Here is a 26090-nt window from a genome sequence, read left to right as displayed (position 1 = left end):
AACAGAAAACCCAAGAGTAAACTGGCAGATTGAGATGGATACTGAATTCACAATGGCTGACTAGCACAAATTGAGCAGTTTAACAACACTGGGTTTGCTGCGTGCGTGAAATTTCTGCAGGCAGTTGGAACAACGTCAAGCCCTTGGAATGCAAAACAGAAAGCAAAACAGAAAATGCAATAACATTGTATGTGACAAGAGAAAGGAAGAGGTGGTTAGCAAAAGAAAATGCACATTAAAGATAGCAATAGAAAATCAGAGAAGGGAAAAATAATCAAAGAAGGGAGTGTGATCAAGTAAGGAGGAAGCAAATCAGACAATAATCAGAACTGTCTGTGTGCAGTTTGCACATTCCCCCCACCCCATGTCTGCGTGGGTTTCCTCCAGGTGCTCAACTTTCCTCCTGTATTCCAAAGATATGCAGGTTAGGTAGAGTGGTCATGCTAAATTAGGGTGGCACTGCAGCACAGTGTTTAGCACTGCTGCTTCACAGTTCCAGGGACCTGGGTTCGATTCCCGGCTTGGGTCACTGTGGAGTTTGCACATTCTGCTCATTCTGCATGGGTTTCCTCCCACAGTCCAAAGATGTGCAGGTTAGGTTCACTGGCCATGCTAAAATTGCCCTTAGTGTCCTGAGATGCGTAGATTAGAGGGATTAGCGGGTAAATATGTAGGCATATGGGGGTAGAGCCTGGGTGGGATTGTGGTCGGTGCAGACTCGATGGGCCGAATGGCCTCTTTCCATACTGTAGGGTTTTTATGATTTCTATGATGAATTGTCCCTTAGAGTCAGGTGGATTAGCGCGTAAACATGTATGGTTACGGGAGTCCGACCTGAGTGGGAGTCTAGCTGGAGCCGAACGGCCTCCTCCGACACTGTAGAGATTCTATGATCTTCTATGACAAAGCAGCATGGATTTACAAAGGGGAAATCATGCTTGACGAATCCATTGGAATCCTTTGAAGATGTAACCAGTGGAGTTGACCTAGGAGAACCAGTGGATGTGGTTTATTTAGACTTTCAGAAGCCTTTTGACAAACTCTCACACAACAGACTACCATGTAAAATTAAAACTCATGGGATTATAGTTAATGTCTTGAGATAGACAGAAAGTTGGTTAATAGACAGGAAGCAAAACACTGGCATAAATGGGTCTTTTTCTGGTTGGTAGTCAGTGACTAATGGGGTTCCGCAGGGATCTGTGCTAGAACCCCAACTGTTCACATTATATATTAATGATTTGGAAGAGGAAACTGAATGTATTGTCTCCAACTTTGCAAATGATACCAAGTTGAATGGGAGGGTGAACTGTGAGGAGGACACATAGATGATTCAGCGTGATTTAGACAGGCTGAGTGTGTGGGCATCTGCATTGCAGACGCAGTATAATGTGAAGTTATCCACTTTGTAGCAATAATAGGAAGACAGATGATTATTTCAATGAGTGTAAATAGCGAGATTTTGGTGTCTTTGCATCAGTCGCTGAAAGTAAGTGCACAGGTACAGCAGGCAGTAAAGAAGGCAAATGGTATGTTGGCCTTTAAAGGGAGAGGATTTGAGTCCAGGGATAGGGATGTTTTGCTGCAATTGTAAAGGGCATTGGTGAGACCCACCCAGAATTCTGTATGGAGTTTTGGTCTCCTTATCTGTCCTTACTATTGAGGGAGTACAACGAAGGTTTACCAGACTGATCCCTGGGAAGGGCAACTGAATACAAAGGTAGAGAGATTATACCTCAATTATACAAGATATTAGTGAGGCCACATCTGGAATATTATGCAGAGTATTGCCATCCTTATTTAAGGACGGACGTAAATGTGATGGAAGCAGTTCAGAGAAGGTTTCCTTGACTAATGCCTGGATTGGGCGAGTTACCTTATGAGGAAAAGATGGACAGGCTAGGTCAGCATCCGCTGGAGTTTAGAAGACTAAGAAGTGAGTTGATCAAAGCATGGAAAGTCATAAGGAGGCTTGACAAGGCAGACTGAATACAGGAGTTGGGATGTCTTGTTGAAGTTGTAAAAGACTTAGAATACTGTGTACAGTTCTGGTCACCTAATATAGAAAGGATATTATTAAACTAAAAAGAGTGCAGAAAAGATTTGCTAGGATGCTATCAGGACTTGGTGGATTGAGTTATAAGGAGAGGCTGGATAGAGTAGGACTTTTCCCTCTGGAGTGTAGAAGGCTGAGGGGTGATCTTATAGAGGTCTATAAAATAATGAGGGTCATAAATCAGCTAGATAGTCAATATCTTTTCCCAAAGGTAGGGGAGTCCAAAACTAGAGGGCATAGATTTACGGTGAGAGGGGAGATATACAAAAGGGTCCAGACAGCAATTTTTTCACACACAGGTTGCTGAGTTTCTGGAACAAGCTGCCAGAGGTAGTAGTAGGAGCAGGTACACTTTTGTTTTTTAAAAATCATTCAGACAGTTACATGGACATGATGGGTATAGAGGGATATGGGCCAAATGAAGGCAATTGGGACTAGCTTAAGGGTTTAAAAATAAGGGTGGCATGGGCAAGTTGGGCCGAAGGGCCTGTTACCATGCTGTAAACCTCTGAGTCTATGATATGGAAAAGATGTTTCCCCTTATGGACGACTCTAAACTTGGGGCCACTGTTTACAAACAAGGAGTCAAAGACAAAGATGAGGAGGAAAGTTTTCTCTCAGAGGTTCATGAGTTTTTGGAACGCTTTTTCTCAAAAGACAGTGAAAGCAGATTCTAAATATTTTTAAGACAGCACTAGGTAGACTTGAGGTCACAATCAGATCAGCCACAATCTGACTGAATGGTGCAGGCTCAAACAGCCCATTCCTGCTCCTAATTCCTAAGTGTGTATGTATGTAAATGGAACAGGAATTGGAGAAAGATGACATGGCGGGGGGGGGGGGGGGGGGGGGGGGGGGGGCCCCGGCAGCGGCAGGGGAATGAGGGGTGGGTGGAGAAATAGAAAAGGAAGAAGGATGAGAAACTTGGAGAAAGGAAGTATAATGTGCTGCATTAAACTCGATGATAATGATGTAAGATCACGCGAGGTTTGACTTGAAACCTCCAATTCTAGTCACAGGTATTTCACACTTTCCCACTAGAAACGGAGTGTACTGCTAAAAATTCAAACACACGAAACCATACTGAAACAGAGCTCTCAGAACAGTGTTGACATCTCAGCTGATAAATATCAGCTGTTCCACAGGCATGCAATGAATTCATGGCACACAGCCAGTCAAGGACATTTGATCCCAGTCCAAGCACAGCACTCATTTGGTGGGTTACCTACTTTCACTAACATTAACTCCTGTCCCACCTCTCTCCCCCCTGGGGAAAATAAACTGCGATGGTTGGCTTAAATCTTGCTTCTCAACAGCTACTAGCCAATTCCTTTAAAATATGCACGCTGCCCCCTTAACAACCTTCGCTAGGAATCAAATTGAGCTATACCCATTTTATTCTTTTAATTCTTCATATTGTTGGTGGAATTATATTTGCATTCTCAATTATATCTATTAAAATAATAGAGCTCTGAAAGACTGCATTAATGTCTCCTTAAGTTCCTCGATTGTCCAAGGATACATATTCGGAGGGTCCAAGTTTTTAAGACTTTGTTGAGCATTTAGGTTCGCAACACAGAGCCTTGAGGGCCACACAAGTTTAAAACTATGCTCCCACGAATTTGACTGCCACTCAAGCTGAAAATATTAACCGGACAAAACCAGCACGCAGGAAATGCAAGTAAAAATAGAATCTGCACTTCATGGGTGGTTTGGCAGGAATCACAGGACACGTGGCTGAATGGCCCATCTTTGAAATGTCCTGTTTGGCCCTTCTGCAAATAGCCCATGTTGTTATTTAATCCTTCCAATTCCTGCAAAACGCACTATTAACATCTGTGAGTACTTAGTCCCATTTACAGTGACTGGAGTTTGTTTAAAGCCCTCTTTTTGAAAAGTAACATGAAAAATCCATTCAGCGTATCCGCCATATCCAATCATCTTTAACTGGTTTACCCGAGTTATCTTTTAATGGACCCATTGGCTCTTTGACCTTCATTAAACTATTAATAGCTGCCATTTTTTTATCTCTCAAAATTGCAAAAGCGGTAGACAGGGAGGATGATACCAATCATAAACAACACGACATGAACAGGCCAGCAGAATGGGAAAACAAGTGGAAGATGGAATTCCATGCAGGGAAATGGGAGCTGATGCATTCAGCAGAAGGAAGGGATAGGGAGAAGCTATACAAACTTAATGGCACATATCTCAAAAGTTTGCAGGGACAGAGGGACCTTGGGGTGCATGTGTATCAATCTTTGATGATGACAGGCCACATTGAGGGAGTGGTTAGAAAGCATTTGAAAAGCTTCAAAAATAGAGGCACTGGGCACAAAATCAGGGAATATAGGCCGTACGCCTAAAAACTGTCGGATCACCTGAAATATCATGCCTTCTGCTGTGCATACTGTTCTAGGGACTGCAAAAACTACAAAAGGCACACAAATTGAGCATGTCTCTTAAATTCCTGATTAGCTAATTGGAGTGCTCTGACTGGATAATCAATTAGGGCACTGAAAGGCAAATCAATCATGGTAGCAAGAGTATGCCAATGCCAAATTAGACTGAGAAAAAAATAATCTAGACAGTGCGTCTTTTTTGAATGAAGCAAAAGCACAGGAAACAACAGCTTCCTCGTGCATTCTCCATGGCAATATCTTGGCTAATCAGAGTTGATTTGCCAACCAATCAGCATCCTTTTCTCTTGCAATGCAAATTGTTGCTCCTTTTGAACTTTTTGTGTCTGCTCTGATGGATGAAAGATCAAAAGTCTTGATCTCTCTGTTCTTTAGCAGTACAAAAGCAGTAATGCTGAATCTGTGCAAAGCTCTCGTTCAGTTCAAACTGTACAGTACCATTTCCGTTCTTGACACCACACTTTAGGGGAAAATTGAGACTGTGCACAGGTAATTTACCACAATGAGTCTAAGCATGGGAGGTTTTAGCTATGAAGTTAGGTGAGAAAAGCTGGGGTTGTTTTCCTTGGAGGAAAGGGATTGAGGGGAGATTGATAGGGGTGTTCAAGATCATGACAGGTTTGGATAAGATCATCAAGAAAAATTCTTCCCATTAGTTGATGGAACAGGTTGAGGGGACAAAGAATTAAGATTTTGGTTGAGAGAAGCAGAGGAAATGCAAGGAAGAACTTTTTAATGTAATGAGTGTAATCACTTGGAACACATTGACCACTGGGTAAATAATTGATCATGTCCAAAAAAATTCAATGCGTACTTGAAGGAAATTAAATTGCAGGGCCAACTGACTGCACTGCTCCGTGGGCAACCAGCCTGGAGTAGATGGATCAAATTTAGTTTTTTTTATTTGTTCTTGGGATATGGGTGTCGCTGGTTCAGCCAGCATTCGTTGCCCATCCCTCCCTAAGGGCATTTAACAGCCAACTGCATTGCTGTGGATCTAGAGTCACATGTAGCCCAGACCATGTAAGAACAGCAGATTTCCTTCCCTAAAAGACATTAGTGAACCAGATGGGTTTTTACAACCATCGACAATAGTTTCATGGTCATCAGGAGACTTTTAACTGCGGATTTCCATTGAATTCAAATTTCACCAACTGTCATGATGGGATAAAAGTAAAAGTCTATTTGTTAGTCACATGCAGTCTTACCTTAACACTGCAATAAAGTTACTGTGAAAATCCCCTTATCGCCACATTTTGGCGCCTGTTCGGGTACACTGAGGGAGAATTTAGCATGGCCAATCCACCTAACCTGCACATCTTTGAACTGTGGGGGAAACCAAAGCAGCCAGAGGAAATCCACGCAGACGCAGGGAGGACATGCAATCTCCACACAGACAATGACCCAAGCTGGAAATCAAACACAGGTCCCCCGTGCTGTGAGGCAGCAGTGCTTACCACTGTGCCACCATATCATCTCGTTCTGTATTCGAACACAGGTCCTCAGAGCATTACCAATAAATTAGTCATCTCTGGATGACTAATCCAATGACAATGCCACCAGGCTACTGCATTCCTAATTGTCTCCTTCTATGCAGCAATTCACTCTTTGACTTTTAGGAATAGATAAAGGCCATTCAGTCCTGAGCTTGTTCCACTTTCTCTTAGATAAAATTATAATTGATCTGTTACTTAAGTCATTTACCTTGCATACACCCATATCCCAAGACACCCTGTGCATTAAAACATCCCAGGTTTGCAGCTTTTGGGCAATAAATAGGGGAAATAAATGGGGGAATTTCACAGTAACTTCATTGCAGTGTTAATGTAAGCCTTATTTGTGACTAATAATAAATAAACTTTAAAATTCCAGCCTTCATAATTCAGCCTTTTAAAGCCTGTTACCAGCCTGGTAAATCCGTGTTGTTCTCCTCCTAAAACCAATAAACCTTTCCTGAGGTTTGGTGCCTAAAACTGAATTCAGTCTTGAAGAAAAAAGATCTGATCAGAGTTCTGCATGACTGAAGCTTAACTTCTTCAGTTTTGAATTTCTACCCTCTCAAAAGCCAACATTCCTCTAACCGTTATCTTTTTTTTAAACCTATCCACAACTTCTTAGTGATTTGTGTACCTGAACATCTAAATCCTTTGCTCATGCCATACCTCCTAGTTACTGTTCTGATTTGGAACTCTAAAATCTGAAGTAGATGATCACACACTTTTCAACATTGAACTTCATCTGCCAGTTTAGTCTGCTCAAGTAGTACATCCAAGCCCCATCATCCTCCCATTCAAATAACTTCTGGTACTTCCAGATATTGCCATCTGTAAACTTGGGTACACAATTCTATTCATTTTATTCATACGCTATTCCTTTGTCTTGGCTCCCTGACTAGATGTGACAAATGGTATTTTGCTACGGCCGCTTTCACCATCTCTATTAATGACTTGGATAAACTACTGGAGTTCTGAAGATGAGTCACATGAGAACTCAAAATGTTAACTCATTTTCTCTCTCCATATATGCTGCCAGACTTGCTGAATATTTCCTTTTTAAATTTCAGATTCCCAATCTGCAATATTTTGCTTTTATTTTACTATCTTCTGCTAGTCTCGCATGCTGAGTGAGCAAATGGGTGCCACATCCACACTGATTTCTCATCCAATCATTACTTCTGAAAAATACAATGCTGTACTTTCCAAAAGGATACAAGACTGCAGTGAGCCTGCACCACCTGGCTCCAGCCCACCATCACAGTAAATTATATTATAGTCAGGAAAATCATGCTTCAATTAATTCTTTGGACAATTTCAAAAAAATCTGTGCTATACTGCAGCTTTATAAAAAGATCTAAAATACAAAGGAAAAAAACTGCATAGATTTACTCTAGTGTTAGAAATTAAATACAGATTTCTGATGTAGAATCTAACATCCTTGGTCATGGAGTTATGCCACCTGGATATTACTATCTGCCCCAAACACGCACCGCACTCACATTACAACCACAAAGTGCGACTATACTGATCTAGCAGTTTCATCCAGCACAAGCATTTTACAGAGTTTTATGAGATCATTATGCTTTTATCCAGCTGGGTCCAAGCATACACAAATACAAGATCAAGAGCTCTGCATTTTACATCTTCATTGACTAGCGCATGAATTCAGTTACAACACACCTGGGCTGTCTGGGCTGTGTCTATGTGGGCTTTTTAGGATGTGTCCCAGCATCTCAGAACATACAGTGTGAATCACACGCTCCCAAAAATTCACATTCATTGCTGATACTGGCAGATCTTAATGCTACGATTTGGGACTTATGCAACAATGGGACAGCAGCACTGTGAACAATCTTTCCCAGAGTTGCAGGTCCTCAACATTCAGAGTAATAATCAGTGAATCAGGAATATAAATAGGACTGTGTTGCCTTAGCCCAGATCATCCACAATCTAGATACCCTGCTGTCGGGGACAAAAATATTTCCCACAATAATAGCAATATTTTCCTATTAGCTGCTGATACTGAGTTAATATGAAAGCTCATGGAGATTTACCAATATTTCACATAAAGATAGGGCAATAAATTCTATTAAATTGTTAGACTGATTCCACATTAATCTCAAATTAGGCTCTGAACCGGTTGCTGATCTCTGTGTGAACGATTTACAGTTTTTAGGAAAAGTGGAGAACATTTCTGCTGCAGAAAATGCCCTTGGTTCAAAAGAATTAAATACACAGGAAGTAAATCAGAATACGTGTTGGTAAAAAGATATTCTCTGTACGTTGACGGGCTGGCTACCTCGTGACAGAGGAAGAGAAAGAATTATAAACATGACCTATCCTAGGATAGTGTTGCATCACCACATCTATCCAAGCGTTCTAAATCATTGACTTTTGTAAACTCAAGTGGTGAACAGACTCACCACATTTTCTTGGATGGGCACACTCATGAGCAACAATGAAATGATTTGCAGGGGGAGTAGATGTAGGTTTGTTGGGAATCTTTGGCAGCAGTTCAGCTCAGAGCCCAGAGGGAAACAACTCACAGACTGAGCAATGGAGGGAATAGTTCCAAGAACTATGAGTCAGCACCAGCTGCATGAAAGTGAACGGGTGGTAAATTACCAGGGCTGAAATATACCAGGAATGCTCAACAACAGGGAACAACTGCTTCCATCCCAGTAACTCCACTGTTAAAAGTCAGAGGGGATTTGGATTCAGTCAGGATGTTTCATTAACCCTTAGCACTAAGACAGGTGGGGGTCTCCAGACAGTGATTAATGTTACATCAAATTAATTACATGCCCACAACTATGAAACCTGAATACTTTATAAATGGATTTAAAGACAAGAGGGCTTTATTCCCTTACAACTGACATTTATACTGTGTTAGACTGTGATGCACCATTTTCTGAAGGAGAATTTGTGCTTTTAGATCAGTAGAAATATATAAACTCACATAACACCATGCCCCAAAGCCAGAAATCCATTTCCAGCCAACCACAGTACAGCAGTTACTGATAGGTTCATTGATGGGATATTTGAATCAGTCACTGCTAGGATATTTAAAATAACCGTTAAATATTTGACTTCCTGACAACTCTTAGGTCATGGGCAACAGGCATTCTGGGACAAACCAGCCCTCCAGCTTTCTTGTACAGGCCACTGCGATTAGGTAGGAGGTTTTAGTCATTCTATCAGCATAAAATCTCAGCTTACAAATAACTAAACCACAATGAATTTCTGAATTGGTATCAATGGGTGCTATTCTGATTGGCGGTTGGTGACTAGTGGAGTGCCACAGGGATCGGTGCTGGGGCCTCAGCTATTTACCATTTATATAGATGATCTGGAGGAGGGGGCTGAGTGTAGGGTGACGAAATTTGCTGATGACACGAAGATGAGTGGAAAAGCAAATTGCGTGGAGGGTGTGGAAAGTCTGCAGAGGGACCTGGATAGGCTGAGCGAATGGGCGAGGACCTGGCAGATGGAGTATAATGTTAGCAATTGTGAGGTTATCCAGTTTGGCAGAAATAATAGTGGGAGGGAGTAGAAGGCATACGGTGTGTTAGCTTGTATTGGTAGAGGGATTGAATTTCGGAGTCGTGAGGTCATGTTACAACTGTACAAAACTCTGGTGCGGCCGCACATGGAGTACTGCGTACAGTTCTGGTCGCCGCATTATAAGAAAGATGTGGAGGCATCGGAAAGGGTGCAGAGGAGGTTTACCAGGATGTTGCCTGGTATGGTGGGAAGGTCTTATGAGGAAAGGCTGAGGGACTTGAGGTTATTTTCATTGGAGAGAAGAATGTTATGAGGTGACCTGATTGAGGCATACAAGATGATCAAAGGCTTGGATAGGGTGGACAGTGAGAGCCTTTTACCTCGGATTGTGATGGCTAACACAAGGGGACATAGCTTTAAATTAAGGGGTGGTAATTATAGGACGGATGTCAGAGGTAGGTTCTTTACTCAGAGGGTAGTAAGGTCGTGGAATGCCCTGCCTGCAGCAGTTGTGGACTTGCCAACTTTAAGGGCGTTCAAATGGTCAGTGGATAGGCATATGGATAATATTGGAATAGTTTAGTTTAGAGGGTCATTAGATTGGTTCCACTGGTCGGCGCAACATCGAGGGCCGAAGTGCCTGTACTGTGCTGTAATGTTTTATGTCCTATTACTATTTAAAGGGCGAAAAGCTGCAGCATACTACGGTGCAGACGGACCTGGGGGTCCTTGTGCATGAGTCACAAAAACCCAGTCTGCAGGTGCAGTAGGTGATCAAGAAGGTGAATGGAATGCTGGCCTTTATAGCGAGGGGGATAGAATATAAAAGTAGGGAGGTCTTGCTGCAACTGTACAAGGTACTGGTGAGGCCGCAGCTGGAGTACTATGTGCAGTTTTGGTCACCGCACTTGCACAAGGATACATTGGCCTTGGAGGGAGTGCAGAGGAGGTTCACTAGGCTGATACCGGAGATGAGGGGTTTGGTCTGTGAAGAGAGACTAAATAGACTGGGTCTGTACTCGTTGGAGTTTAGAAGGATGAGGGGGGATCTTATAGAGACGTATAAGATAATGAAAGGGATGGATAGGGTAGAGGTAGAGAGATTCTTCCCGCTTAGAAAGGATAGCAGGACTAGGGGGCACAGCCTCAAGATAAGGGGGGTGCAGTTTAGATCGGACTTGAGGAGGAACTTCTTCACTCAAAGGGTGGTGAATCTCTGGAATTCTCTGCCCGTTGAAGTGGTGGAGGCTACCTCGCTAAATATATTTAAGTCACGGGTAGATAGGTTTTTGATGGACAAGAGAATTAAGGGTTATGGGGAGAGAGCGGGAAAGTGGAACTGATCCACTTCAGATCAGCCATGATCTTATTGAATGGCGGGGCAAGCTCGAAAGGCTAGATGGCCTACTCCTGCTCCTATTTCTTACATTCTTATGTATTCTCATGAGAGTCATGAGCTATTTTCATAAACGTCTGCCATTGCTGATCAACGGTCCTTTTGTTAATCTCCTTCCCCACTCCACTCCAGCCAACTCTGCCCTCATTCCTTTGTAATTACCCTACTGAAGTGCAGCACAGCTGTTTCTAACCCAAGTTTCTTGCTCTCAAACTGAATTCTATCATGTTATGGTCATTATTTCTGAGGGTTTTTTTTTACACTGAGATTGTTTATTAAACCTGCGTCATTACACATTACCAGATCCAAAATATCATGATCCCAGGTTGGATCCACAACTTTCTAAGTTTTAAATCTTTAACATGTCTTGCCCTGTTGCAGTACAAGAGGACACAAGGGAGAGAGCTGGATGGCAAGTAGTGGGTAAGGTTAAGTAAGTATTTAACACTTTTATCACTTCTAGGTTCAGAGGACTTTTCTGTGCTTTATGGTTTGTAAGGGTATATTCAGTGAGAATGAGGACCAGGAAAAAAGGTCCCTAGAGGTTTGGATATAATCTGATATCAAAGATTTAATTTAAAGGGTTAAGTCATAGCAGGAGAATTCCAAGATGTGGTGTGCTTCTCATGCTTTCTGTGAAAGCCACAAACATCTCCAAGTGCCTGGGACCAGCCTGTATGCAGAAGTGTCCCCAGCTGCAGCTTCTGAAAGCCTGGTTTTCAGAGCTGGAGCAGTGGCTGGGTTCACTATGGACCATCCATGAGGAAGAGAGTATCATGGATAGAGAGGTGGTCACGTCAGGCTAAAATTCCCCAGGAAGGAAGGGAATGGGTGACAACCAGACAGAGCAAGAGAGATAGGCAGGCAGTACAGAAATCTCCAGTAGCAACTCCTCTGAAAAACAGATATACCACTTTGGATACTGTTGAGGGGAATGGCCTGTCATAGGAAAGCAGTAATAGCCAAATTCATTGCTCAATGGCTGGTTCTACTGCAGAGGGGAGGAGTAAAAGCTCTGGGAATGCAATAGTTGCAGGGGAATCAACTGTGAAGAGAGTAGACTCCTGAATGGCATGTTGCCTCACTGGTGTTAGGATCAAGGCTGTCTTGGAGCACAGTAAGAAGGCTCACAACATCAGGTTAAAGTCTAACAGGTTTATTTGGCAGCACAAGCTTTTGGAGCGCTGCTCCTTCATCAGGTGAGTGATAGCTGTTCCTTCATCAGGTGGCAGCACAAGCTTTCAGAGCAGCGCTCGTGCTACCAAATAAACCTGTTGGACTTTAATCTGGTGTTGTGAGACTATTAATGTGCCTACCCCAATCCAATGCCAGCATCTCCACATCATGTCTCAGAGCAGTTAAAGGACATTCTAAAGGGGGAGGATGAACAGTCAATGGTCATGGTGTACATCAATACCAATGACATAGGCAAAAAAGCAATAAGGTCCTAAAGTTATAACATAGGGAGTAGGAACAAAAGCTGAGAAGTTGGACCTCAAAGACAGTGATCTCAGGATTATTACCAGTGACACATTACACAGAGCAGAAACAGCAGGATATATCAGATGAATATGTGGCTGAACAGATGGTGGGAAGGGGAGGATTTCAGATACCTGGCATGTTGGAACTGGTTCCTTAATAAAGGAAACTACATGTTGTACAAACTGGACAGGTTACACGTGGGCAGGATCAGGACTGACGTCCTGGGCGGGTATCTACTAGAGTGGCTGGGGAGAGTTTAAACTAAAATGGCAGGGGGATGCGAACCTATGTAAGGAACCAAAAGGATAAAAAATCTGGACTTGAAACGTCAGCCTTTTCTTGCCTTACAGATGCTGCCGGACCTGCTGAGATTTTCCAGCGTTTTTTCTTTTGGTTTAGTTGTAGTTGGGATTATGGAGACATGCCTATAGAGTGACCAGGGGTGGGAACTGAACATCCAGGGGTATTTTCAGTATTTAGGACAGACAGACAAAAAGATAAAGGCAGTGGAGTTGCATTGCTGATCAAAGAGGAAATCAACACCACTCTGAGGAAGGATATTGGCTCTGACAATGTGGAATCTCTATGAGTAGAGTGAAGAAATACTAAGGGGCAAAAAATATTAGTAGGGGTTGTACGTAGACTCTCAAACTGCAGTGGTGATTTTGGGAATGACATTAAACAGAAAATTAGAGATGCATACGATAAAGGAACCTCTGTATTTATGGATGAATTTACTTTGCATAAAGATTGGGTAAATCAAATTAGTCACAATACCATAGAGGAGGAATTTCTGGAATATCTGCACAATGGTTTCTGGACCAATACATTGAGAAACCATGTTATATTCATTGGCCATGCTGAAATTGCCCCTTTGTGTTCTGAGATGTGTAGGTTAGAAGAATTAGCAGGTAAATATGTAGGAATACGGGGGTAGGGTCTGGGTGAGATTGTGGTCAGTGCAGACTTGATGGGCCAAATGGCCTCTTTCTGCACTGTAGGGTTTCTATGATTTCTATGAAACCAATTATGGAGCAGGTCATTCTAAACTAGGCATTTTGTAATGAGAAAAGAATAATTGTAAATCTACAATCCAATCTATTTCTTATCCTTGGGGGTAAGAAACCATAACATGGTAGAATTTTTTGGAAAGTGGCCTGGTTGATCCTGAGACTAGAGACCTGAATCTTAATAAAGGAAACTATGATGATATGAGGCACAGGGTCATATGATCATAGATTTGGAAACGTTACCTCAGGAAATAACGGTGGATAGGCAATGGCAAACATTCAAGGAGTGCATGGGTGAACTGCAACAATTGTTTATTCCTGTCTGGCGCAAAAATAAAACTGGAAAGGTGACCAAACCATGGCTTGAAAGGAAATGAGAGATAGTATTAGATCCAAGGAAGAGGCATATAAGCTGGCCAAGAGAAACAACAGACCTGAGACCTGCAAGCAGTTTAGAATTCAGCAAGGAAAATCAAGGGACTGATTAAAATGGGGAAAATAGAATTTGAGAGTAAACTTGTAGGGAACATAAAAACCAACTGTAAAAGTTTCTATAGGTACATGAAGAGAAAAGGATTGGTGAAGACAAATGTCTCATCGTCAGAAACAGGCGAATTTATAATGGGGATCAAAGAAATGGTTGACCAACTGAATACATATTTTGGTTCTGCCTTCACAAAGAAAGACACAAATAAGATACCAGAAATGTTGGGAAACATAGCATTTAGTGAGAAGGAGGAACTGAAGGAAATGAGTATTAGAAGAGGAATGGTTTTGGGGAAACTGATGGTATTGAAAGCCCGATAGTTTACACCCCTGAGCACTTAATGAAATGGCCTGAGAAATAATGGATGCATTGGTGGTCATCTCCCAAGATCCAATAAACTCTGGAAAGTTCCTACAGATTGGAGGGTTGCTGACGTAACCACACTATTTAAGTGGAAGAATAGAGAAAATAGGGAATTATAAACCAGTGAGCCTAATGTCGGTAATGAGGAAAATTCTAGAATCCATTATCAAAGATTTTATAGCAAAACACTTGAAAAATAGTTGCAAGATTGGACAGAGTCAGCATGGATTTATGAAAGGGAAATCATGCTTGACAAATCTACTGGGATTCTTCAAGGCTGTAACTGGTAGAGAGATAAGGAAGAGTCAGTGGATGTGGTTTATTTGAAATTTCAGGAGGCTTTTGACAAAGTCCCACATAAAGATTATTGTGGAATTTAAAGCATATGGGATTGGGAGCAGTGTGTTGAGATGGATAGAAACTAGTTGGCAGACAAGAAACAAAGAAGAAACGGGTCTTTTTCTGAGTGGCATGAAGTAACTAGTGAGGTAACACAAGTATCAGTGCTGGGATCCCAGCTATTCATGATGTATATTAATGATTTAGATGAGGGAACTAAATGTGATATCCCCCAATTTGCAGATGGCACAAAGCAGGGTGCGAGGATGAGCTGTGAGGAAAGTGCAGATATTTTTCAGCGTGATTTGGACAAATTGACTGAGTGGGCAAATGAGTGGCAGATACAGTACAATTTAGATAAATGCGAGGTTATCCACTTTCGTAGCAAGAACAGGAAAGCAGATTACTTACTATCTGAATGACCATACATTAGGAGAGGGGAACGTGCAACGAAACCTGGATGTTATCGCACACCAGTTACCGAAGGTAAACATGCAGTGCAACAGGGAGTAAAGAAGACAAATGGCATGATGGTTTTTATTACAAGAGGATGAGTTCAGGAGCAGGGATGTTTTGCTGCAACTATACAGGGCATTAGTGAGGTCACATCTGGAAGATTGTGTGTAGTTTTGGTCCCCTTATCTGAGCAAGGATGCTCAGATAAGGAGGCCAAGGTTAAGGATCCTTGCTCTCAAGGCAGTGCAGAGGTGATTTACCAGATTCCTGGAACAGCAGGACTGACGTATGAGGAGAGATTGAGTCAGTTAGAATTATATTCACTGAAGTTCAGAAAAATGAAGAGGGATCTCATGGAAACCTACAAAATTCTAATAGGATGAGACAGGGTAGATGCAGGAAGGATGTTCCCAATGGTAAGGATGTCCAGAACTTGGTGTCACAGTCTGAGGATACAGGGTAGACGATTTAGGACAGAGATGAGGAGAAATTTTTTCATCCACCGGGACAGCACAGTTGTTAGCACTGCTACGTCAAAGCACCAGGGACCCAGGTTCAGTTTCCAGCTTGGGTCACTATCTGTGTGGAGTTTGCACGTTCTCCCCATGTCTGCATGGGTTTCTTTTGGGTGCTTCAGTTTCCTCGCACAGTCTGAAAGACATGCTGGTCAGAACAGGTGTTGGAGCGTGGTGACTAGGGAATTTTCACAGTAACTTCATTGCACTGTTAATGTAACCCCACTTGTGAGAGATACATACACACACACACACATACAAAAAGTGGTTGAAGTCAAAACATTGCATATTTTCAAGAAGCAGATATCGTACTTGCGGTGAAGGGGCTCAAAGGATACGATGGGAGGGTAGGATCAGGCTACTGAGTTGGACGATCAGCCAGGATCATAATGAACAGTGTGGATCAGGCTCATAGGCCGAATGGCCTGCTCCTATTTTCTACGTAACGTTCCGTGAATTCAGGTTCAAATCCACATCCTACATGTGATTGATTGTTAACCACTCCCCCAAGTCAGCGATGCCTACTTCCCATGAACAAATAAAAAAAGTACCCTATGTCTGTACCGAGGTTTCCAGAAGGCATTTGATAAGGTGCTACGTCAAAGGTTATTGCAAATATGCCTTTCAGGTTGGCAAGATGCAACACATGGTGTGCCACAGGGATCAGTGTTGGCATTTCATACTTTACAATTTAAACAAATGAGCTGGATGAAGGGATAGATGGGATGGTTGCCAAATTTGCTGATGATACAAAGACAGGTGGGAAATAAGTTGTGAAGAGGACATAAGGAGGCTACAAGGACACAGATGGATTAACTGAATGGGCAAAGATCTGCCAAATGGAGTATAATGTGAAATTTTAGCAGGCAGAACAAAAGGGAACACAGCTAAATACCAACAGATTACAAAGCTCTGAGATATAGAGGAGCTAGCACTGCCTATTATACTCTGTCCACAGTCAGTGACAGAGATTCTGCAACACTGGATGAGTCAATATGACATAATAATGGTCTGCAAGTCCAGGGAACAGTTCTTCCTAATTATATATTCTTTTATCACTTGAGCTCAATGGAAGGCACAAACATGATTCATTGGGGCCACAGGTCATTCAGACCTTTTAATTCAGTAAGAAGACTCACAACATCAAGTTACAATCCAACAGGTTTATTTGGTATCACGAGCTTTCGGAACACTACTCCTTCCTCATGTGTCTCACCTGATGAAAGAGCAGCGCTCTGAAAGCTCGTGCTGCCAAATAAACGTGTCAGACTATAACCTGGTCTGAGACTTCTTACAGTGCGCACCCCAGTCCAATCTCGGCATCTCCACATCATGCTATCGCCTTTTGATTTAGTAAAAAATTGTGAAACAAATAGATTGAACAGGATTAGAGAACATAAGAAATAGGAGTAGGCCACCTAGCCCCACCATTCAATAAGATCATAGCTGATCTGATAGTGGTTCAGTTCCACTTACCTGCCCGCTCTCCATAACCCTTAATTCCTTTATTGGTCAAAAATCTACCTGTGACTCAAACACATTTAACGAGGTAGCCTCCACTGCTTCAATGGGCAGAGAATTCCAAAGATTCACCACACTCTGGGAGAAGAAGTTCCTCCCCAACTCTGTTCTAAATTGACTCCCCCTTATTTTGAGGCTATGCCCCTAGTTCTTGTTTCCATTCTAAGTGGAAATAATCTCTCTGCTTCTACCCTTTCTAGCCCCTTCATTATCTTATATGCTCTATAAGATCTCCCCTCAGCCTTCTAAACTCCAGTGAGTACAGGCCCAGTCTACTCAATCTCTCCTCATAAGCTAACCCCCTCATCTCCGGAACCAACCTGGTGAGCCTTCTCTGCACTTCCTCCAAAGCCAATATATCCTTTCTCAAATAAGGGGACCAAAATTATACACAGTACTCTAGGTACAGCCTCACCAGTGCCCTGTACAATTGCAGCGAGACCTCCCTGCTTTTATACTCCACCCCTCTCACGATAAAGGCCAACATTCCATTTGTCTCTTGATCACCTGCAAACTGAGTTTTTGTGATTCGTGCACAAGGACCCCCAGGTCCCTCTGCACAGTAGCATGTTGTAATTTTTCACTATTTAAATAATAGTCCATTTTATTATTATTCCTTCCAAAGTGGATAACCTCACACTTGCCAACGTTATACGCCATCTGCCAGATCCTTGCCCATTCACTTAGCGTATCCAAATCTCTCTGCAGACTTTATGTCCTCCACGCAATTTGCTTTCCCACTCATCTTTGTGTCATCTGCAAACTTTGTTACCCTACACTCGGTCCCCTCCTCCAGATCGTCAATGTATATGGTAAATAGTTGAGGCCCCAACACCAATCCCTGCGGCACGCCACTAGTCACTGACTGCCAATCGAAAAAGCACCCATTGATTCCGACTCTCTGCTTTTTGTTCGATAGCCAATCCTCAGTCCATGCTAACACTTTACCCCCAACTCCGTGTACCTTAATCTTGTGCAGCAACCTTTTGTGAGGCACCTTATCGAACGCCTTTTGGAAATCTAAAAACGCCACATCCACCGGTTCCCCTCTGTCAACCGCACTCATTATATCTTCATAAAATTCCAGTAAATTTGTCAAACGTGACTTTCCCTTCATGAATCCATGCTGTGTCTGCTTGAGTGAACCATTCTTTTCCAGGTGTCTTGCTCTTTCTTCCTTAATGATAGATTCCAGCATTTTCCCAATTATGGATGTTAAACTAACCGGCCTGTAGTTACTCGCCTTTTGTCTACCCCCCTTTTTAAACATTGGCGTTACATTAGCTGTTTTCCAATCAGCTGGCACCTCCCCAGAGTCCAGCGAATTTTGATAAATTACAACTAATGCATCTGCTTTTACTTCTGCCGTTTCTTTTAGTACCCTGGGATGCATTCCATCCGGACCCGGGGACTTGTCTACCTTTAGTCCCATTAGTCTACCCAGCACTACCTCTTTCATAATAGTGATTGTTTTAAGGTCTGCACCCCCTACAATCTCATGACCGTCAATTATCGGTATGCTATTTGTGTCCTCCACGGTGAAGACCGAGACAAAAAAACTTGTTTAAGGCCTCGGCCATTTCCTCGTTTCCCACTATTAAATCCTCCTTCTCATCTTCTAAGGGTCCAACATATACTTCAGCCACTCTTTTCTGTTTTATATATTTGTAAAAACTTTTACTATCAGTTTTTATATTTTGTGCTAGTTTACTTTCATAATCTATCTTTCCTTTCTTTATTGCTTTCTGAGTAGTTCTTTATTGTTTTTTAAAGCTTTCCCAATCTTCTATTTCCCCACTCATTTCAGCCACTCTGTATGCATTGGTTTTTAATTTGATATCTCCTTCATTTTTAGTTATCCACGGCTGGTTATCCCTTTTCTTACATTCCTTCTTTTCCATTGGAATACATTTTTGCTGAGTACTGAGAAAAATCTCCTTAAAAATCCTCCACTGTTCCTCAGCTGTCCCACCAACTAGTCTGCGCTCCCAGTCTACATTAACCAACTCCGCCCTCATCCTCTTGTACTCCCCCTCGTTCAAGCAGAGGACACTGGTTTGGGACCCTACTTTCTCACCCTCCATCCATAGAAATTCAACTATATTGTGATCACTCATTCCAAGAGGATCCCTCACAAGGCGATCATTAATTTTACCTGTCTCATTACATAGGACCAGATCCAAGATAGCTTGCTCTCTTGTAGATTCTATAACATACTGTTCAAGGAAACTATCTCGACAGCATTCTAGGGACTCTTCCTCAAGTTCACTGCGTCCGACTTGAGTTGACCAATCAATATGGAGGTTAAAATCCCCATGATTATTGCTGTTCTGTTTTTACACGCATCTGTTATTTGTTTGTTTATAGCCTGCCCCTCCTCGAAGTTATTATTTGGGGGGCCTATAGACCACGCCCATCAATGACTTTTTCCCCTTACTGTTCCTTATCTCCACCCACATTGATTCCACATTTTGCTCTTTAGAGCCTATATCGTCTCTCATTACTGCCCTGATATTATCCCTAATTAACTAAGCTACCCCACCTCCTTTTCCTTCCTGTCTATTCTTCTGCATTGTCTGACACCCCTGGATACTCAGTTCCCAGTCTCGGTCACCCTGCAACCACGTTTTTGTAATGGCCACTAGATCATACCCATTTGTGCTGATTTGTGCAGTCAACTCCTTCGCTTTGTTTTGAATGCTATGTGCATTCAGGTAAAGTGTTTTTACGCCAGCCTTTATCTGGACCCGATTTGTTAGTGCATTCCTTTGATTGCACGCTCTGTCCCTTCCTGTCACAGACTGGTTATTCTTCCCCACACCATCTCCCTGCACTGCGTTGACCACTTCCCTTCTCATGCTTGTCACCTTTTTTACTCTGCCTGAGGTTAGATTCCTGCCACCTTCTATACTCTCTGTCCTATTACGTGGTCTGAAAACGTTACTAACCTCTCCTGAGCCCTCAACTCCTTTAACTAATTGAATGTCCTCATCTTTAACCTGCACTCGTACCCTCTCCTTTACTTTTGATTTTGTAATTCTCTATACAACTGAACCCTCCCCCCGACTATTTAGTTTAAAGCCCTATCTACAGCCCTAGTCATGATTCGCCCGGACTCTGGTCCCAGCACGATTCAGACGAAGACCATCCCACCGCAACAGGTCCCATCTTCCCCAATACTGGTGCCAATGTCTCATGAGTTCAAACCCATTCCTCCCACACCAATCTTTCAGCCACGCATTTACCTCCTTAATCTTATTGACCCTGTGCCAATTTGCTCGTGGCTCAGGTAGTAATCCAGAGATTATTGCCTTTTTGGTTCTGCTTTTTAATTTTAGCTCCTAGCTTTTCATATTCCCTCTGTAGAACCTCTGTTCCTGTTCTACCTATGTTGTTGGTACCTACATGGACCACGACAACTGGATTCTTACCCTCCCACTCCAAGTTCCTCTGCAGCCCAGATGAGATATCCTGGACCTGAGCACCAGGCAGGCAATACAACCTTCGGGATTCTCGATCCTGGTCACAAAGAACAGTGTCAATGCCCCTAACTACACTACCCCAATTACGACTACATTTCTTTTTCCTCTCTCCACTTGAACGGCTCCCTGTACCATAGTGCTGTGTTCAGTTTGCTTGTCCTCCTTGCAGTCCCTGTTCCTGTCCACACTGGGAGCAAGAATCTCAAACCTGTTGGACAGGTTCAGGGACTGAGGCTCCTGGAACTCTACCTCCTGGATCCCACTTCCTGCCTCACTCGGAGCCACACTCTCTTGTCCCTGACCACCGGCTGAATTAGTCTAAGGGGTGTGACTGTCTCCCAAAACACAGTGTCCAGGTAACTCTCCCCCTCCCAGGCAGGTCTCAGTGTCAGAAGCTCAGAATCCAGCTCCTCAACCTTGAGCTGGAGTTCCTCAAGTAACCAACACTTACTGCAGACATGCTCACTGGGAATCACATTGGGGTCCACCAGCTCCCACATCATGCAGAAACAGCACATCACGTGATCCTCCATCCTTATTTACTTAGTTTAAGTTTTTACAAGCTAAGAATTAAACCTACCTTGCCTCGCCGTTTCTGCCTAAGCCCGTTCAGCCAAAGCCCTTTAGCTCTCACTCTGCTACCTGCTCACTCCGCTGGCTGCTACCGATACTACCCGCTGTACAGTGCAGCCTGCTTTTTAAACCTCATGCGCTAAAAGAAAAACTTTCCCAGGTCACCCTGCAGCCCACTTCCAATTTACTGTTAAAGTAACTTTTAAAAAAGAGAAACCCCGCGACAAACTAAAAAATAGTCAATCGCTTATCTTCACACTCCCGCCACAAATCGATCCTCCTCTCAGCTTGCTCCAACGAACAATGAGAAACCTAAAAGTGCAGTTTACAATCTTGCAGCTAGTATCGGGAAGGAAATGTGAAAGATTTCAGTGGGCAGCAGTACTTACCAAGTTCAGGTGGAGGAGGGGGATTGGGTGGCTCCTCAGTGATGGCTTCCTTTGCCATGGATCTCAGGATCCTGCCTTTTCGCCTCCCTTGACTGTTTGCAGTTTTTCTCCCCCGTGGAGCAGACTGTTCTTTTTCTTCAGGCTCCTCTCCTGCAGTATCTGGTTTGTCCTTTTCCTTGATAGCTTCCCTGAGGTGACGCAAAGAGGAGAATTGGGATTTAAACAGCATGTTACAATGAATATGTCACAGGCTAAGCTTTGTCCTCCAATCCAGCTTCCTGGTCTTTCTGGGCTTTGCAGCTGCACAACTCATCTTAGCTGCACCCTATCTGCAAAAGACATGAAAACATGATAAACCCAAAGAGCGATAGATCTATAAGCAGCCAATACCATCTCACACAAACATACTGCCACAGCATGAATCCTCTCACCTGATCAGAAGGGTTCCAGGGAAACAACAAGGTGAGTCTTTAAGTGTTTGGACTAGAATCATATTTTAAAATAAGCAGCATGGCTAAGAACAATGAATTGCCCACAGTCATAACAGAGACAATGGAATTTCTACAAGAGACTTAACAGGCTTTAGATGGAGCCAGTTAGCTTCAACTAAACTTTAATTAAAGCAAGAGAAAGGGAACATACAATGAGAGTTACCATGAGCTACAGGATGTTTCAGAGGAAGTGAGGTCAAACTCTACACAGCTTCCACATGCAGAATTTCAATTGTATTGTCCAAAACATTATTCCTTTTGTAAACAAATCAATGCTACACATTTTCCTATCAATCACAACCCAAGCAGCGTGGTCCCTTGGGACATCATCCTGGGAACAAGAACAATACGTCAATAAAATTCCATTCTTTAAAAATTATACAGTGCCTCTGCTGTTGTAGCCTACCGCTAGTAGCCATGATGTGGGTATGCCGGCGTTGGACTGGCGTAAACACAGTAAAAAGTCTGACAACACCAGGTTTTAGTCCAACCTATTTATTTGATAATATACTCACTAGCTTTCGGGGTTACCCCCTTCGTCAGGTGAATGGAGAGTTCTCCATTCACTCTCCATTCACCTGACGAAGGGGGTAACCCCGAAAGCTAGTGAGTATATTATCAAATAAATAGGTTGGACTAAAACCTGGTGTTTTCAGACTTTTTACCGTAGCCTACCGCCCCATGGACACTGTCAATTTAAATTGCAGCTTTGTCCCAGCTGCAAGGTGAAATGATGCAGCATGTCAAGAAGCTAGCACAACAGTTCTACACATCTCCTTTCCAATGACCATAGTATCAATGGCAGCCATACACAATTCATTACTCAAATTAACCTGTCCACTAAAAGTGGACATTTTCTAATTGATTCTCAAATTCTTCATTCACATGTACACATACTGAGAGGCAGTCCAATGTGGGGGACAAACTTGAACTACAGTGAAATCACCTTGAGTAAAACTTAGGTGACACAAAATTCTAGTTGTGTTGAAGTCATTAACCATTCACACTGGGAGAATAGCAAATCCCAAAGAAGAATGCCCATGATAATGTGGGATTTTACACTTTCAAATCTGTATTAACCAAAATGGCTGAATTTGTCATATGCTCACAGTGGCGTTTCACCACACTCGTGAGAGATCATGGAGCACTGCTCATAAGCCAGCATTTGGCACCAAGACCACCCTGTGAAAGAACAAGTAAAACATGCAAGCGTGGCTAAGCCCGAGAGAAAGTTGAGAGCATTGCTGATCGGAGAGAACTTTTTAATGTGCATGAAACCAGACTGCTAAGTGGCACAGTAATGAGAACAGCTGCCTCACAGTGCCAAACAGCCAGGCTTGATTCTAGCCTTGGGTCACTGTGTGGACTTTGCACATTCTCCGTGTCTGTTGGCGTTCCGGTTTCCTCCCACATTTCAAAGATGGGGATGGGGGAAAGGGTGGACCCGATGGATCGAGTGGCCTAATTCTGCTCCTATGTCTTATGGTCTTACATGTGACTCCAGATCCTCAGAAGTGTGGTTAACTCTCAACTGCCCTTGTGCAACTAAGGATGGACAATAAATGTTGGCCAGCCATTGACTTTATTGCCCACAAGTGAGTTAAAAATATATTGTGCACATCAGAAGACAGCATGCTAAGCAGAAGAAGATTATGGAATTTCTCTAGAGCGAACTCCCAACAAAGTTTTGGCCTTTTGCAAGGCATGAACAAACTGAGACGTTTTCTCACATATACTGTGATGTGGAGGTACCGGCATCAGACAGGGTTAGGCAAGTAGACGCCCAACAAATCCATCAGGACTCATCTTGACAAAGGGGCAGTGCTCCGAAAGCTCATGCTGCCAAATAAACCTGTGGGATTTTAATCTGATGTTGTGTCACATATACTACTTTACAGGATTTTCATTTGGCATTTGAAATTCCTGTTTTTGACACAGACCACTTTTTCAGGCACATCAGGTTACACAGAGGTGCATTCATGAATGGGGCTTCCATAGAACATAGAACATTACAGCGCAGAACAGGCCCTTCGGCCCACGATGTTGCGCCGACCAGTTAAAAAACAATGACCCTCTAACCTAAACCAATCCCTTTCCATCCATAAACCTATCCACGGATCTCTTAAATGCCCCCAAACTAGGCGCATTTACAACTGCAGCAGGCAGGGCATTCCAATCCCTCACCACCCTCTGGGTAAAGAACCTACCCCTGATATCTGTCCTATAACTACCCCCCCTTAATTTAAAGCCATGCCCCCTCGTGCTAGCTTTCTCCATCCGAGGAAAAAGGCTATCACTGTCCACCCTATCTAAACCTCTAATCATCTTATATGTTTCAATAAGATCCCCTCTTAGCCGCCTTCTTTCTAGCGAAAACAACCTCAAATCCCTCAGTCTCTCCTCATAGGACCTCCCCTCCATACCAGGCAACATCCTGGTAAACCTCCTCTGCACCCTCTCCAAAGCCTCCACATCCTTCCTATAATGTGGGGACCAGAACTGCACACAATACTCCAACTGCGGCCGCACCAGAGTTGTGTACAGTTGCAACATGACGCTGCGGCTCCTAAATTCAATCCCCCTACCAATAAACGCCAAGAAACCGTATGCCTTCTTAACAGCCTTATCTACTTGATTCCCAACTTTCAGGGATCTATGTACACATACACCTAGATCTCTCTGTTCATCCACACTATTCGGAGTCCTACCGTTAGCCCTATACTCTACACATCTGTTATTCCTACCAAAGTGAATTACCTCACACTTCTCCGCATTAAACTCCATCCGCCACCTCTTGGCCCAGCTCTGCAACCTGTCTGTCTCCCTGCAAACTATGACACCCTTCCTCACAATCTAATGGCCAATACAAAGCTCTACTTAACACAAATTTGTACATAGGTCCCCAGGGTTCGGCTTATCACGATTTTACTGTATTTTACAAAGCTGGTTTCAAATACTAGCCTAGATGTCTTTTAAGAGACTTCTGGATCAGTACATGGGACTTAGTAAGATAGAGGATTATAGATAAGTCTAGTAGGTAGAGTTTTGTTTGGCGCAACTTGTGGGCCGAAGGGCCCATTTGTGCTGTAATTTTTCTATGTTCTATGCCCTACAACCCCTAATGCACAAACCTTGGGACTGGTAAGTCATAATACCATAATAAGGTAGTACAGAAACCAGATTATAAAAAGACATGTGCATAAAGAAAAGGCCTCAAAACAGAAGCACAAAAGCAAATAAAATAAATTGGCTATGTTGTTGTTGTTTGTCCATCGTCATCAATGAGGACCTTGACACCATTAGTCATTTTGAGGCTGGATGCGATGTGTCCGAAGATGACTGATCAGGCCAATTGGGGCACGCAATGTCCTGGCACATACTGAACAGACTTGTGTAGACACTGCAGATGTTGCACTGGTGGCTCTGGACTTGCATGGCTCGCGCTTAAGTTGTGCTTCAGCAACGCACCTTGCTTCGTGAGCTTGACAGCCTTTGTGGATGAGGCAGTGCCAGGTAGGGCAGTTTTGCGCCAGCGTTTCCCAGGTGATCGTGTCAATGTGTCAAGCAACTTCAGGGAGGCTTTGAGTGTGTCTTTGAAACGTTTCTTCTGTCCTCCACGCAAGCGTCTTCCAGCAGAGAGTTCCCCAAAAAGGAGCTGCTTGGGTATGCACTCGTCTGACACACGGATGACATGACCTGCCCACTGGGTCTGCGCTCTCATCAGCAGTGTGTGGACTGATGGTAGACTTGCTCCAGAGAGAACTTCAGTGTCTGGTACTTTGTCTTGCCATCGGATGCGTAATATTTTGCGAAGACAAGTCACGTGGAAATGATTGAGCTGTCTTGCATGCTTTCGATACACAGTCCATGTTTCATGGGCAGACAGGAGGGTAGTGAGTACCGCAGCGCTGTAGACCTTCAGTTTTGTTGCTGGGCTGATTCCTCGACGTTCCCATACAGTGGAGCGCAGTTTACCGAAAGCAGAACTTGCCTTTGCTATTCTGCAGTTAACCTCTGTATCAATAGTTACTGCTTGGGAGAGGGTGCTGCCAAGATAAGTGAACTGGTCCACTGCCTGTAGTTTCTGCCCTTTGATTGTGATTATGGGTT

The 26090-nt window shown here is 43.2% G+C and overlaps 1 protein-coding gene across 12 annotated transcripts in view; it reads right to left on the bottom strand.

Annotated features, from left to right (window-relative positions):
- ncor1 (nuclear receptor corepressor 1) overlaps positions 1-26090 on the bottom strand; it is a 345530-nt gene that overhangs the window by 156891 nt on the left and 162549 nt on the right. For all 12 annotated transcript variants that reach the window (XM_080211013.1, XM_080211017.1, XM_080211019.1 and 9 more), the window contains one exon: positions 21490-21677. In XM_080211013.1, coding sequence (XP_080067139.1) covers positions 21490-21677 — 188 coding nt within the window. The remainder of the gene's footprint in view (positions 1-21489; positions 21678-26090) is intronic.

This window comes from Carcharhinus amblyrhynchos, chromosome 23, assembly GCF_965287045.1.
Source record: "Carcharhinus amblyrhynchos chromosome 23, sCarAmb.v2.hapA, whole genome shotgun sequence".
NCBI lineage: Eukaryota > Metazoa > Chordata > Chondrichthyes > Carcharhiniformes > Carcharhinidae > Carcharhinus > Carcharhinus amblyrhynchos.
Note: the sequence above shows the minus strand (reverse complement) of the source record. Positions and strands in the feature narration are given on the sequence as shown.